This window comes from Callorhinus ursinus, unplaced genomic scaffold (genome assembly GCF_003265705.2).
Source record: "Callorhinus ursinus isolate GAN/ISIS: 27379988/994484 unplaced genomic scaffold, GSC_fseal_2.0 scaffold21, whole genome shotgun sequence".
NCBI classification, from domain to species: domain Eukaryota; kingdom Metazoa; phylum Chordata; class Mammalia; order Carnivora; family Otariidae; genus Callorhinus; species Callorhinus ursinus.
The window spans coordinates 15,632,690-15,648,275 of NW_027397083.1; the positions used below are offsets into that span (position 1 = coordinate 15,632,690).

General features: G+C 36.8%; 1 protein-coding gene across 2 annotated transcripts in view; it reads left to right on the plus strand.

Annotated features, from left to right (window-relative positions):
• FBXO3 (F-box protein 3) overlaps positions 1-15,586 on the plus strand; it is a 32,758-nt gene that overhangs the window by 13,156 nt on the left and 4,016 nt on the right. For both annotated transcript variants that reach the window (XM_025878859.2, XM_025878860.2), the window contains exons 4-10: positions 3,277-3,391; positions 5,878-6,082; positions 7,208-7,253; positions 9,609-9,693; positions 10,520-10,642; positions 11,943-12,058; positions 13,163-13,353. In XM_025878859.2, the coding sequence (XP_025734644.1) occupies positions 3,277-3,391; positions 5,878-6,082; positions 7,208-7,253; positions 9,609-9,693; positions 10,520-10,642; positions 11,943-12,058; positions 13,163-13,353 (881 nt within the window). The remainder of the gene's footprint in view (positions 1-3,276; positions 3,392-5,877; positions 6,083-7,207; positions 7,254-9,608; positions 9,694-10,519; positions 10,643-11,942; positions 12,059-13,162; positions 13,354-15,586) is intronic.

Sequence of the window (15,586 nt, forward strand, 5' to 3'; positions counted from 1 at the left end):
GTTCTGTTAGTTACTGAGAGAGGTATGTTAAAACTTATCAGTGTGGTAGGCAGAATTATGAGATAGCTCCAAAGATTCCTACCCTCACTGTGCATGCCTGGTATTAATAATAGCCTTCCTTTGAGTGTGAGTGGTACTGTGGATATAATTGATTTCAGTCCTGTTATTAGGTAATAGATGACAAAGGTGAATGGGCTTTGCAGATGTAATTAAGGTCCCAAATTAGTTGAATTTGAGTTAATCGTTAATCAAAAGGGAAATTATCCTGAACAGGCCTGACCTAATCAGGTGAGCCCTTAAAAACTGGGCCCTTCCAGAAGGCAGATTTTGAAGCATGGGTCTTTCCTGTTGGCTTTGAGTAAGCAAGCTGGCATGCTCAGGGCCAGGTGATAGAGAATGGCAGGTAGTTTCTAGGAGCTGAGGGCCCCAGTTGAGCGACTGCAAGGAAATGAATTCTGACAATAACCAGTGAACTTGGATGAGGACCCCAAGCATAAGATGCATAACCTGAGATAGCAGCCACAGTTGACATGGTGATTTCAGCCTCTGGGACCTGAGCAGAGAATCCAATTCAGTCATGCCCAGACTTCTTACCTTCAGAAACTATGGGATAATAAATGCATATTGTTTTAAGCTGCTAATAGTATAGCAGTAGAAAACTAATAACTATGATTGTGGATACATCTTTTTTCCATTTCAGTTCTGTTACTTTAAAAAATATATTTTGAAAAAAAAATATATTTTGAAATTGGGTTATTAGGTGCACCTTTTTTGCCATTTCAAAAAACCTTCCATTACCTCTGATAATGCTGGGTGCCTTAAGGTCTATTTTAGTGATTTTAGTACAGCTATTCTAACTTTCTGTTACATATCTACATCTCTAAGATGTGCCTCTTGTACAGGATTGTGTTTTTTATCTGGTCAGTCTTTTAATACTAGATTATTTCGTTTATTTATATTTAATGTAATTACTAATGTATTTGAGTTTAAATATACTGTGTTCTTTTAAAAAAATTTTTTTAAAGATTTTATTTATTTATTTGACAGAGTGACAGTGGGAGAGGGAACACAGGCAGGGGGAGAGGGAGAGGGAGAAGCAGGCTTTCTACTGAGCAGGGAGCCCGATGCGGGGCTTGATTCCAGGACCTGAGCAGAAGGCAGACACTTAACGACTGAGCCACCCGGGCGCCCCAATATACTGTGTTCTTATTTGTTTTTTATTTGTGCTCCTGAGCAAGTGTTCCTTTTTTTCTGTTCTTCTTATCTTTTATTCTGTACCTCCCTTTCTTATTTATTATTTTTAGTGATTTACCCTAGAGATTAAATGATGCATCTCTGACTTAATTAAAATCTATTGTAAATTTTTATTTTTACCACTTCCTGGTCAATAAAAGGAGCCTTAGAATACTCAGTTATCACCCTCTTGCCTTTCATACTATAGTTTTTGTGATTTTAATTTTGAACGTATTTTCTATCCCTGAAAACATTATTATTATATTATATATTCTATTTTATTTTAGATTTACCTCCATTTTTACCTTTTCTCATTGTTCTTCATTTCTTCCTGAATCTTCATGCTTTCATCTGGGATCATTTTTCTTCTACCTGAAGAATTCCTTTTAGTATTTTTTTTAAATGAGGTACTGCTACTGCTGAAGTTTCTTTTTTTCTTTTTTTAAGATTTTATTTATTTGAGAGAGAGAGAGAGAATGAGATAGAAAGCACGAGAGGGAAGAGGGTCAGAGGGAGAAGCAGACTCCCCGCTGAGCAGGAAGCCCGATGTGGGACTCGATCCCGGGACTCCAGGATCATGACTTGAGCCGAAGGCAGTCGCTTAACCAACTGAGCAACCCAGGCGCCCTACTGCTGAAGTTTTTCAGATTTTTTTGTTGTTGTTCAAAAATGTATTTATCCACACTTTTGAAGTATATATTCAGTGGATATAGAATTCTAGTCAACGGGTTTGTTTTTTTTTTACCACTTTGAAGCTATCCTTCTGCCTTCTATTGTTTCTGTTGAGAATGTAGCTGTTAGTCTTATTGTTGTTCCTTTCAATGTGACTGTATGGATTTTCCCCTTCTTTGGCTCCTTTTAAGATTTCTCTTTGCCTTTGATTTTCAGCGGTTTCCCAATAATGTGCCTAGATATGATTTTCTTTTCTTTCTTTTTTTTTAAATTTATCTATTTGACAGAAATACAGCAAGAGAGGGAAACAAGCAGGGGGAGTGGGAGAGGGAGAAGCAGGCTTCCCGCGGAGCAGGGAGAGCCCGATGTGGGGCTCTATCCTAGGACCTTGGGATCATGACCTGAGCCAAAGGCAGATGCTTAATGACTGAGCCACCCAGGCGCCCCGATATGATTTTCTTTATAACTATTCTCCACAGGGTTTATAGTGCTTCTTGAATCTATGGTTTGATGGTTTCATCGATTTTGGAAAATTCTCTCTGTATGCTGCTGTAAGTTTTGCTCAGCTTCTCGGCCACAGGTCTGCTTTCAGAATTGGCAATTGCCTCCAAGACAGGCTTGCTCCAAAGGCCCGGCTAACCTTTCAGTTTCCCAGTTCTTGTGACTGCCTCTCTGCCCCGTTCTCACTGTCTTTGAGGTTCTCCAAAAGCCTTGAAACCAATTTGCTGTTTTTCCGCTTTTCTAGTTCTCAGCAAGAGGTTTGCTCCAACCACCTGGTGAACCATTACTGGAAATGAATCTCTTCTTTTGGTATTTGTAATCACTTCCTGCTTTTTAAAGCTGGAATAGATGGCAAGCTGACAAATGTGCAAAATTGGATTTAAATTAGTGGCTTCCCAACAGTATGAATCTATATCTATCTATGTCCTATATTTCTCATTAAGAGACAATGTCAAGACTCTTGAACAACTTCAGTTTGGAGAACTTCTGGAGAGTTTTTTTTAATAGAGGTTGTGTTTTAAATGTGAGTGTTTAGATTAAGAAAAATGAGGTATACCCTTGCATTGTAATGTAAAATAATTACAATGCATCTCCCTCCTGTATACCTTTCCATATTTCACTGAGTGCCAGTGTTTTCCCTGTTGAGAGGAAACTGAGGAATTTCCTTCTCAGTGCTTCAAATGTCAGAGCCAAGCCAAAGTGAAATAATGTTGCTCTCAATTTTCAACTTATTTCCCTATATTTCAGCAGTACAATTTGGACAGAATTCACTTGTTCTAAGATTGTTTCACTGGCTAGCAGCAGATTGTATTTCTCCTTAACTATAAGGCTTATTGTTTCTTCATAATTTGCTTTTTTGTGCATTTGCAGAGGGTGCTCGAGAGGAAGACCTAGATGCTGTGGAAGCTCAGATTGGTTGCAAGCTTCCTGATGATTATCGATGTTCGTATCGTATCCACAATGGGCAGAAGTTAGTGGTTCCTGGGTAAGAATGTTTGCCATTTGGGTTATTTTTAGTGACACACGTCATTTCCCAGAATGAAAATAAACAAATACAATTTGTAGTTACTCTTAACAGATTAAAGGAGTATAGGAATTCCCTCTTCTTCCTTATAAGAATCCAAAAGACAGAATCTATTGCTTGAATTTGATTTTCCCAAAATAAATATGTCTCATAAAAACAGCATTTTTTTTTTTTTAAGATTTTATTTATTTATTTGAGAGAGAGAGAATGAGAGATAGAGAGCACGAGAGGGAAGAGGGTCAGAGGGAGAAGCAGACTCCCTGCTGAGCAGGGAGCCCGATGTGGGACTCGATCCCGGGACTCCAGGATCATGACCTGAGCCGAAGGCAGTCGCTTAACCAACTGAGCCACCCAGGTGCCCCAAACAGCATTTTTATCAATGCATCTTTATACTTAAAAATGAAGTCCGGTTGGGGTTAGGGTGCATGCTGTACGTAGGGTGGATGTGTGTGCGAGTATATTTTAATTAAAACTGTTCAGAACCCTTGAGGTCTTTATCCTATTATAGGCCAGGTAAATTGTTTTGGAGAGCTTGATGTAAATTCTGTGTACCATACATGTAAAAAGCAATAATTTATTCAGAGCTACATACACTAAAGAAAATAGAGTTTTGTCCTATTCAGGCATAGCTTGTAATTGAGTGGCCTATTTTTAAGAGGAAGTATTCATTGTGGAACCTTTTGGCAAAAGCAGACATACAATAGCTGTCAAATTCATTCACAGTGTTAAAAGCTATATACTTTGGGCCTACTCGTTTTGTTCTTTTATGAAATTAAGCTATTTCAGAGACGTTGCACTTAAGAAATGTTCGTAAGAACTTAGGGAGAACTTTGCGTTGTTCTTAATGGAACGTGGCGTCTCTTTGTGTGTGAAGAATCGTATGAGGCCTTGTTACCATTTTAGATCAGGGTTGAGTGAGTACAGGGTGATCATACTGAGATTATAAGGTAGTATGCAGAAATCAAATATTGGGCAGTTAGGATGAGATAAGCCTAAATTACTAGCTGTTTTTTTCTAGTCTTTTTTCCCTATTGAACTGAAACTTGATAAAAATTGAAAAATTGTCATATTTCAAGAGCAAATAAGAGAGAACTTTATTAAAAGAGTTGCCCAGAATTGACACGACAAACAGGTCATAATTTCTTTTTTTTTTTTTTAAGATTTTATTTATTTGACAGAGAGAGACAGCAAGAGAGGGAACACAAGCAGGGGGAGTGTGAGAGGGAGAAGCAGGCTCCCCGCTGAGCAGGGAACCCGATGCGGGGCTCGATCCCAGGACCCTGGGATCATGACCCGAGCCAAAGGCAGATGCTTAATGACTGAGCCACTCAGGCGCCCCCAAGTCTATGCAGGGATTTATATCTACCCACAGTTTAAACAGTGAGACTTTAGGATAGGAATCCTATCATTAAGGATTCCTTCCATCAAGGACCAATACCTCTGTTCTCACGTATGTGCAGTGAGATCAGTTTAGACCCCATGCATCCCAAGTTTATGAAAATTTGGGCAAGGTTTAGATTGATTTACATTAATATTGTCTGGGAGGATAGGATAAGCTAAAAGTTGTATCAAGATAAAGGTATCAGAGGGGCGCCTGGGTGGCTCAGTTGTTAAGCATGTGCCTTTGGCTCTGGTCATGATCCCAGGGTCCTGGGATCGAGCCCCACATCGGGCTCCCTGCTCCGCTGGAAGCCTGCTTCTCCCTCTCGCACTCCCCCTGCTTGTGTTCCCTCTCTCTCTCTGTCAAATAAATAAATAAAATCTTTAAAAAAAAAAAATAAGTCACAGATCTGTACTTCTGAAACAAATAACGCAACATATTTTAAGAAAAAAGGAAAAGAAGAAGATAACAGGAGAGGAAGAAAAGGGGAGTATGTCAGAGGGGGAGACGAACCATGAGAGATGATGGACTCTGAAAAACAAACTGAGGGTTCTAGAGGGTAGGGGGGTGGGGGGATGGGTTAGCCTGGTGATGGGTATTGAGGAGGGCACGTTTTGCATGGTGCACTGGGTGTTATGAACAAACAATGAATCATGGAACACTGCATCAAAAACTAATGATGTAATATATGGTGATTAACATAACAATAAAAAAATTAAAAAAAAATAAGTATCAGAGTTTTACCCCTTTAAACTTTAAAATAGTCGCACATGCATATATAGCAAAACACTAGCAAATCAGTATATCCCAGCAAGATAGTCTTGAAAGCAGTAAACTATTTTTCTTTTAAAAAGGCTTTTTAGACATTTTAGACATTTAGGCTTTTAATTTAAATCAGAATCTTTCCACTCGAGTTTGAATGTAAAGAAATTGTAATGTTTTTGGTGATTGACATGTTAATCAGTTCTTATAAAGCTGTCAGTAGGAAATTATCATTCATCAAAAAGATGAAGCACAGCTGTTTGTTTGGCCCTGAAATTGATTAAATTTTTGTCTGTGCTCTCAGGTTGTTGGGAAGTATGGCGCTGTCCAATCACTATCGTTCGGAGGATTTGTTAGACGTCGATACAGCCGCTGGAGGCTTCCAGCAGAGACAGGGACTGAAATACTGTCTCCCTTTAACTTTTTGCATACATACTGGTTTGAGTCAGTACATAGCAGTGGAAGCTGCGGAGGGGCGAAACAAAAATGAAGTTTTTTACCAATGTCCAGTAAGTAGGAAGTGTGTTTAAATGCGGCTATAAGATGTGTTCTGATGAGTGTATAAATGTGTGCAGTAGGAGTTTTCAGGGCTGTAGAATGGGCATAGAGCATTATACAATGTGATTATAGACCCATCTAATTAGAGGGCTAATATTCAGTCATAATATTCTGACATTATGGAATGCCAAAGGAAAATTTTACCTGTGGAGAAACAATGCAAACCATTGTGCACACAGAGGGAAGGCTGTGATATGTGTTAAGGCAATTTAAGTTTAAGGAAAACTAAAGTGATTTGTTGAAGTAATTATAATATACATTTCTAACTTAAAAAATTTAGCTTTTGAACATCATTTGACTCAAGTTCTGAGTGCAATAGAAACTTTTTAAACTCTTCATTACATAGTTGAGTTGTTGAAAAGTGTGGATCCTTTTTTAGGAGGCTTTTGTTAAGATTTAAATATGATCACAGAAAATGTGGTATTTGGTTTCATTCTTACTTCTTCAGTTCTTTGTAATTTCTCAGTTGTAGATCTTCTGGCCTCATTTTTGCCAAAAATGTGAACTTTTAACTTAAAAGAGGAATTTAAAATAGAAAATCATAGATACCCGAGACATGTGACTCCATATAACATTGAAAATATTTAAAGAGCTTCCATAGTTTTATTTTTTTCCTAAATATTTTCATGCATTTTAGCTCATTTTTGATTTGATACCTCTGTAAGATTGTAGGATTAGGGCTTGGTCCCTCCATTTACTGAGAGAAGTGACCAACCTAGAATTGTTCAGGTCTCTTGACTCCGAATCTAAAGCCCTTTCTTAATAGGCTGTATATCATCTTACCTTAACTTCCTAACTAAAGGATAATTTTTTAGTTCGCTGTAACAATAATGGCAGCACATAAGCGTTTTAACTGTTATTGAGAAGTGCCTGGCACTCTTCTTTTTGGAAAGGACCTAAATATAGAAATCATAAGAGCAGGGACTGAAAAGTATGAGTAATGTCCGAGTGTTAGTTAGAGCACTTGTTATTTTTATCTATTCTACCTTGTCTCCAGGGAAAGATACAGATAATGAACAATGAGAAATTAAGTAAAATGTCTTTTTCTCAATTATAATATTCTTTTTCTCACCTAGGACCAAATGGCTCGGAATCCAGCTGCTATTGACATGTTTATCATAGGTAGGAGAAAAAATAGTCTTCCTTTTCCTTTCTTCTTCCTGATCAAAAAAATTAAATTGGTAAAAATTTTGCAGTTACTTGATCAGCTGGCAATTTATACTTGTCTTTCTTAAAGTTTGTTGGTTTATAAAGTACTGTATCTAGGCTCTCATTTGAATAGCCCTTGTACTTTGTGTGAATTTGTTTTCTACTTGGAAAAAAAGCCATGCCCTATATAATCTTGTGCTCTTAGGACTCTGCTGTAGAACACGGGAATGAATAGGATTACTATGAGTGTGTATATAGTTACCTTACACATGCATGCATTTTCCATCAATCATGTTAATACATAATTGGAGACAGATAAAACAACTTTATACCTATAAAGTTTGTGGTGCTGATGATGGGAAAATACTGACAAATCACTAGAGATCTCAGAACAGCAGTCTTCGGAGACCAGTATAAACTGGGCTCCATGAACTCTTTGGCTCAACTACTTTTTCTTGGCCTTCCAAGGTATTTCTCATAGGATTTTGAGAACAATCCAGTTTGTTTGCAATTGCAGCTCACCCGTTTGCTGTTCATCCAGCTAAGCTCTGTGAGTTTCTCAATCTTCGTTTGGTGCTGGTCTGACATGGTGTGGAAGGCCCCACCGCTAGCTACAGCAGGGTTCTAAGATCTGATGAATACCATTCTGGTAGCTGGGATTTCTCCTGGAATAAGAGAGCAAAGCAAAAGATTTGAGATGCGCTGAGGGAGGAGAGGTGAAATGGGATGTTAGTGCTGGGAGGAGAGACAAGAAAGTGGCTTCCTTTAAGCTGCCTTGATAAAACCCTAGTGCTACCAAAGAGACGGCAAGATAACAGGCTTACTTTAAAAGGTAAACTACCTCAGGATGTATAAAAATCCATCTTGATTCAACGAAGTTTGACACTCTTGGAATTTTTGGTAAAACACAAGATGGAATCTCCTGGTATTCAGTGAATTATTAATAGATATTTGAAAAAACTAGAATCTGTGTAGTTGGGAAGTTAAGGTAAGTTGAGTGGTGAAGACTGCATAGAAAAGACTGTCCTCATTTTAAAGAACACACTTGGGTGTGTATTATTATAAATTAAGGTACCTTAAAATACACCATGCCAATTTCATTTTTATGTAAACCATGAAAAATTTGTGGTTTTTTTACTGTAACATTTTATTCCATGAAATACACAAAATGATGTTTTAAACTTCATAGGGAAATCACTAGTTTTAAAAACAAAATTGTAGCTTCTATGAATTTTAATGACATTATTCATGTGCCTCTCTAGTATCTCGTTCAGAGTGGATAGATGGTAGGTAATCATTTAACTAGAACATTTAATAATTAAAGGATTAGAATTGGCCATTCATTAGTAGATGTTGAGAAAAGAGCCAACTATTGTAGCTTACCTTCTCTCGGTTGATGCCTTTAAAATTTTAAAGCTATAAACCCTAAGACCAAGCTTAAATTGTATCTTCTATTATTCCCTAAATAGAATAATAAGTAAATACTATAAATTTAGCTCCATTGTTCAGCATGGCAGAGTGTGAGAACTATGTTAATAGAAACAAGATTACAGAGAAATCCAGTGAATAACATTGATTCAGGGACTAATATTGCCAAGCACTGATTGTATTAATAATAGATGTGGGGGTCTGAGAAAGTTACGTTGTGTTACCTAGAAGGGGTAAACATAATTCATGTAAATACTTGTCCAGTGATCCACTCACTAGATCATGGATGTGTGGTCTGGTCTGGACTGGACTTTGAGCTGGTCACTGAGAATATGGAGGACCACTCTGCATTTGAATCTGCCGTGGTACAACTAGACTACTTTGGGATTGGTTTGACGCCCAGAACTGTACAGTGCTATACCCCTGTTAGATGCCTAGGCTGAGCCTGGCTTCTGCCAGAATTTTGTGCATGAGTCAGGCGGTACCTGGGCCAAGGGTATATACCCTGATTGTATGAGGATAGGTGCTGATATTTTTCCTGTAGTTTCTTCCTAGACATAGCTGTATCTGTATCTCCTTTGTTCCATATGTTCTAGAAATTATAGACAGAAGAAGGCTTTTCATTCTTGTACCAGCACAAAATAAAGTTTAAATCTATTATTTAATTATAAGTATAAAAAGTAGTTTGAAGGTAGATGGAGGGTTCCCTAGCAAGGTAGTTGGGAATGAGATGGATAGAATTGAGAATAGAAATTGACCTGATAATGGACTAGTAGAATTATAAGTGTTTCTAGTTTTGATCTCATATCTTAAGCATAGAGAAGTTATCATTGTTTCCTGTATAGATTTTACAAAAATTATTTGTCCTTTTCTTCCTCCCCACCCCTTCCTGGTTTATAGGTGCTACTTTTACTGACTGGTTTACTTCTTATGTCAGCAATGTTGTATCAGGTGGCTTCCCAATCATCAGAGACCAGATTTTCAGGTATTCCACTCAGGACTAAAATGATTATAAATCAGAAAAAAGCCATTAGTTACACATCTTGAGATGAAGTTTCAAAGAAGGTTAATAACAGAACCTCTCATTATCTTAAGTGCCACTGTGTTAGTCCCACTTTAAAGCCACATTTAAACACTTGAATAGCCAATATTTTTCTTACCTTGGAGGATCCAGAGAATAAACTGATTTTTATTTCGAAGTTATGGCTCTATGGTATAGTTTTTTATACATAGTTTCTTTTTTGGGGGGAAAAAGGCGGTTTGCCAGTTAATGGATTTATCATGAATAGCAAGTCAGTAACTGTTAACTCTTGGCAAATATTATATATCATCTATAAATGAAACATCCAGGTATTATAGATAGTATTAGAGGTAATAATGGTTCACAGTAGCCTGGTTGGCAGAAATGATAGATTAATTATAAATTAGAGGTCTCTAGAGTAACACACCAACACATTTTATTGTCAGAGCCACTGTTGATAGGGTTTTCAGATGTCCCAAAAGTTTCCTGGCTCTGAAAACTGAGATAAGCTCTTTTTAGTTTCCAGTTTAATTGCTGAATCATTATTCGAACCACTGATCATTGAGCCTTGATGCTGTCATTACTGGTCTGAAGTCTTCAAGGTTTTCTAGTTTGCTTGTAATTTATAATTTTCTTCTAAGCATCATAGGACTATACCTTTAAGTTCCCAAATACGGTTTAAATTTTTGATCATAAGGTAAAATATAAGCTATTTTGCATTGTATCTTGAAATCTTTTAGACTTGAAGTTGGTTGATTTAAAAAATGTTTAATGTTTTAAAATTATCTAGATATGTTCATGATCCAGAGTGTGTGGCAACAACTGGGGACATTACCGTTTCAGTTTCTACATCGTTTCTGCCAGAACTTAGCTCTGTCCACCCGCCCCACTACTTCTTCACATACCGAATCAGGTGAGAGATGTAAATGGGGTACAGCCTGTGGATGTGTTGTTATAGCCCCCATTGACATGGTCCATCAAACGTTTTGAAAGACAGCTTTTTGCCGAGGTGTGGAGGAAGGTGGATAACAAAAATTTTTATCATCTAGTATAATACATAATTTTATAAAGTATAATTTTATAATCTAGTATCATCTAGTACCTTGAGTTTACAGTAACCTCCAAGTTACTTAAGTTATTTCTTGCAAATGTACTGTGTTTAAAGATTGTGCCAGGTACTTCATGAGGTGGACACTAAGTTATAATCATCATGAAATCTCTCTATGAGAGTTGCATTTAGAAGCTATCAAATTGTTCAAGATAAAACCAGGCATTTTAAATTTCACTTAGGCTGTCTATATTGATTAAAACTCTAATAAATATTTATCGGTGCTGCCTGTATATCAGCCATGGTGTTAAGCATTGAATTTGGTTAAATAAAAAATAAATATTAAATTCACTTTAATACTCTGTGCTGTGACATAAAGATAACTCATTGCTTTAAAATATTAAGAATACTTTGTTTTTAGATATATTTTTATATAATTTATGATATATTACAGATATTTAAAAAATATATATGCATATATACATACTGGAATTATTTTTGCTATGTATACTAACCAGGGAGCATCCTAGGATTTTGGTATTATATGCAGCCTTTGATATGTCCAGTTACACATGTACAGATGTTTGTTATTTTAATTGTTTAATTCAGATCCTATGTAAGATTGAAACATGCTTAGAATAGTAACATTGACACTTGCTTATAGGGTATTCCAAAAGAAAATAAGAGACAGCAGATTCCTAGAGAAAGGGGGGAAATAATAGTACTGGGAAAGAGTCAAGGTGTAATCCTAGTAACTGATTGGTGACATTTTTCTTTGAGCTTTCTAGAAGTTATGGAAAAAAGGAAAATGTCTTCAGTCTCAGTTTTTTAATAAAAATTTTTAAAGAAAACTAAAATTTTTTATTGCACTTTATCTGGAAAGCATTTCGTACATCGATCTTTACTTGAAGAGCAAAAAATTATTATCACCAATGTGTTCATACATTTTTATGTTCCCCATTCTATTGTTGATTCTTGGCAAGTCAAGTGTGCACATTGGGTAAAGGCATTTCTGTGGGAGAGTCAAGCTAATCAGGCCCATAATTTTGAGAACTTTCAGAAATAGGTGGTTAACACAGACTTTAGTCCAAATAATTTAGCTCTAAAGTAAAAGAAACCAAATCAGGTCAGATTTGTGTCTCTACCACCCCATTTCCTTCTCTAGGATTGAAATGTCAAAGGATGCACTTCCTGAGAAGGCTTGTCAGTTGGACAGTCGCTATTGGAGAATAACAAATGCTAAAGGTGATGTAGAAGAAGTTCAAGGACCTGGAGTAGTTGGTATGTATATAACTCAAGATTTGGGTTTATAGATCAGTTGCCTCTAAGACATTTTGGAGAGGATATATGTGACATACAGCTTGGAAAAGGCACGATGTAGTTAGTGGATAAGACTGTGTTTTTTTTAAAGATCTCTCTATTAGGGAGAGAGAGAGCATGACCGGGAGGAGGGGCAGAGGGAGAGGGAGAGAGAGAATCTCAAGCAGATGCCCTGCTGAGCCTGGAGCCTGACATGGGGCTTGATTTTACCACCCAAGAGATCATGACCTGAGCCGAAATCACGAGTTGGACGCTTAACCATCTGAGCCACCCAGGCGCTCCAGGACTGTGTCTTTTAATAGCTATGTTTACAGTGTGAAAGATATCATAGATTCTGGGCTTCTTGTAACTCCAATACTTTGCTTCATAAATATAATGTGTAAAGATCATTATCCTATTAGTTTAGTACCTTAAACATGAACTTTTCTAAAATTACAGCAAACAGTTATTCAGGGATTGATTTTCCATTCTGTGGATCACCTGAGTTCCTTGTTAGCTTCTTAGGTTCATCATCTTTTTTAGCTGGATAATTATTCACTGTCATATTCTGTAGGGTTACCAGGCATACGGCAGAAAGAGAAAATAAATTTCATATTGGTCATCTTTTTGAAATTTGGGGGAAATGTTAAAATCAGTAGCACAGGGGCGCCTGGGTGGCTCAGTCACTGGGCATCTGCCTTCGGCTCAGGTCGTGATCCCAGGGTCCTGCGATTGAGCCCCACATGGGGCTTCCTGCTCCGCGGGAAAATTCTTCCTCTCCCACTCCCCCTGCTTGCGTTCCCTCTCTCGCTGTCTCTCTCTCTCTGTCAAATAAATAAATAAAAATTTAAAAAAAAATCAGTAGCACAGATTCTTATTTGTGGATTTCAATCATCATTAGCTCCGGTTGTCATTGACCGTTAGCTTTTTAAAAGATTTCGATTACCGGGGCGCTTTAGATTTTTTTTTTCTGATTGTGCATTTACTTTAACATAGTTTATATAATCTCATAGAGGACATATCTTATTTGCTATAATGAAGAACTGCATTTTATACTTTGGTTTCTTATTACTGTTTTCTCTGCAGGTGAATTTCCAATCATCAGCCCAGGTCGGGTATATGAATACACAAGTTGTACCACATTTTCTACAACATCAGGATATATGGAAGGATATTATACCTTCCATTTTCTTTACTTTAAAGACAAGATCTTTAATGTTGCTATTCCCCGATTCCATATGGCTTGTCCAACATTCAGGGTGTCTATAGCCCGATTGGTGAGTTAAATTTTCCTCTGGGACTGATTTCCATGCTTTGTAGAATTAACTCCACAGAGGGATTTTGTTGATTAGCCAGACAAATGGTTTATAAATGGTATTCCAGAGAACCCTAGAGATTCTGAGGAAATATCGTGGGGGGCCATGTGAATATGTGGGGGTGGTGGATAATAAGCTAGACTCCATACATTTCAGTCAGAATAACTCTACTCTGTTTAGCTGTTTTTTGTTTTTGTTTTTAATAGATGTCTTTTTTTTTTGAGCAGTTTTAGATTCACAGAAAATTGAGCAGAAGGTACAGAAATTTTCCAAATACCCCCTACCCCCATGCACACACAGACTTCCTCATCATCAGTCTCCCACCAGAGTGGTATTTTTGTTACAGTTGATGAACCTACATTGGAACATCATAATCACCCCAAGTCCGTAGTCTACATTAGGGTTTACTCTTGGTGTTGTACGTTTTTTGGGTTTGGACAAGTGTATAATGACACATATCCACCATCATAGTATCATGTAGAGAGGTTACTGGTTTTAAAGGTTCAGCCTCTTTTCCACCATTTCCAGAAAAAATTCTGTGGCCTAATGAGAAACACCACACTAGACCAGTTAAAATAGGCTTTATTTTATTTCATTAAGATTAGAAAAGCAATTTCTTGCAGTGTTTTTGCTAAAAATCCCAATTTTGTAAAATAATACAAATGTCCTAGAGAGGGACTACTAAAAGTGCAAGTCTACCTGTTAAATCTTCTTTGTAGTCATCTCTCTTTGGGATCATTTCCTAAGTCAACTAGCTATAATTTTAAAAAATCTCACTTTTAGGATTACTTTATGATAGTGGCAGTACCCTAATCTTATGGATTATAAAATCAATAAAGAGAATTAAGAGGCTCCTGCTATACAATAGAAATAAATCATGACTCATATACCCAGAATGTGACTGAGTGGTAGGTGTTGAATGTTCAGAAAGGGCCCTCTGGCTCCTGGGAAGATGGACATAGGATTAGTCTGACCCAGAGCTGACACATTCCTAACACCAGTCTGGAAAGAGAAGGATGATACGAGACTTAACGCTTGCATATCTGGTGAAAAGGATCTACCGTCTGGGTTTAGAAGTGAAGTTTAGCTTCCCTCCCAGTGCAGGAATATTTTCTACTGTATATTTCCAGTACTAGGAATTTGTTACTTCTTTTAACAGTCTCCTGTTTTTGACTAGTCCAGTTTCTGTCTGAGATTGGTTATCATCCATGAATGCTTGATACAGGTCATTGGTGAAGCCATCTGGGGCTAGAGTTCTCTGTGGGCAAGTTTGAAATAGTTTAATTTCTTTCATAGATTTCCTACTTTTTATTTCACTTGTGGTCATTTGTGTCTTTTAAGGAAGTCCATTTTGTCTAAATGTTGAATTATTGGCACAAAATTATTTATAATATTCCCTTGATATCCTTTTAATGGCCACAAGAACTATAGTCATATGTCCCTTTTTGCTCCTAATAATAGTAATTTATATCTTCTCTTGATGAGTTTATCTAAGGGGTTTATCTCTTTTGTTAGTCATTTGAAAGAGCAACTTTGGGTTTCACTGTGTTTCTCTGCTGTTTACTGATTTTCTATTTCATTGATTTCTGTGGTTTTCTTTATTTCTCTCCTCCTACTTACTTTGGGATTCATTTGCTTTTTTACCAGCTTCTTAAGGTAGAAGGTTAGATTATTAATTTTAGGCCTTTCTTTTCTCTAAAGCACTATTTTGGCTGTATTTCATAAATTTTGATGTGTTGTTTTCATTAACATTTAATTCAACATATTCTGGGATTTCCCTTGTAATTTTATTTTGATCTGTAACTTTTCTAGGAATGTGTTAATTTTCAAACATTTGGAGGTTTTCCAGTTAACTTTTGTTTACTGATTTCTAATTTTGTTATGGTTAGAGAACTCGCTGTGTGTAATTTCAATCCTTTTAAAGGTTTTATATCCCAGCATTATGGTCTGTCTTGATTACTAATCCCTGTGCATTTGAAAAGAATGTATATTCTGCTAATTGAGGGAATATTGTCCTGTAAATGAAAGTTCAAATTGGTTGACTGTTTTTCAAGTCTTCTATATATTCACTTTTTTTTTTTTTTTTGGTCCTTGTTCTCTGAAAGATGATTGTTGAAATCTCCAACCATAATTACAGTTTTGTCTATTTCTCTTTTAAATTTTATCAGATATGCTTCATGTGTGTTGAAGCTCT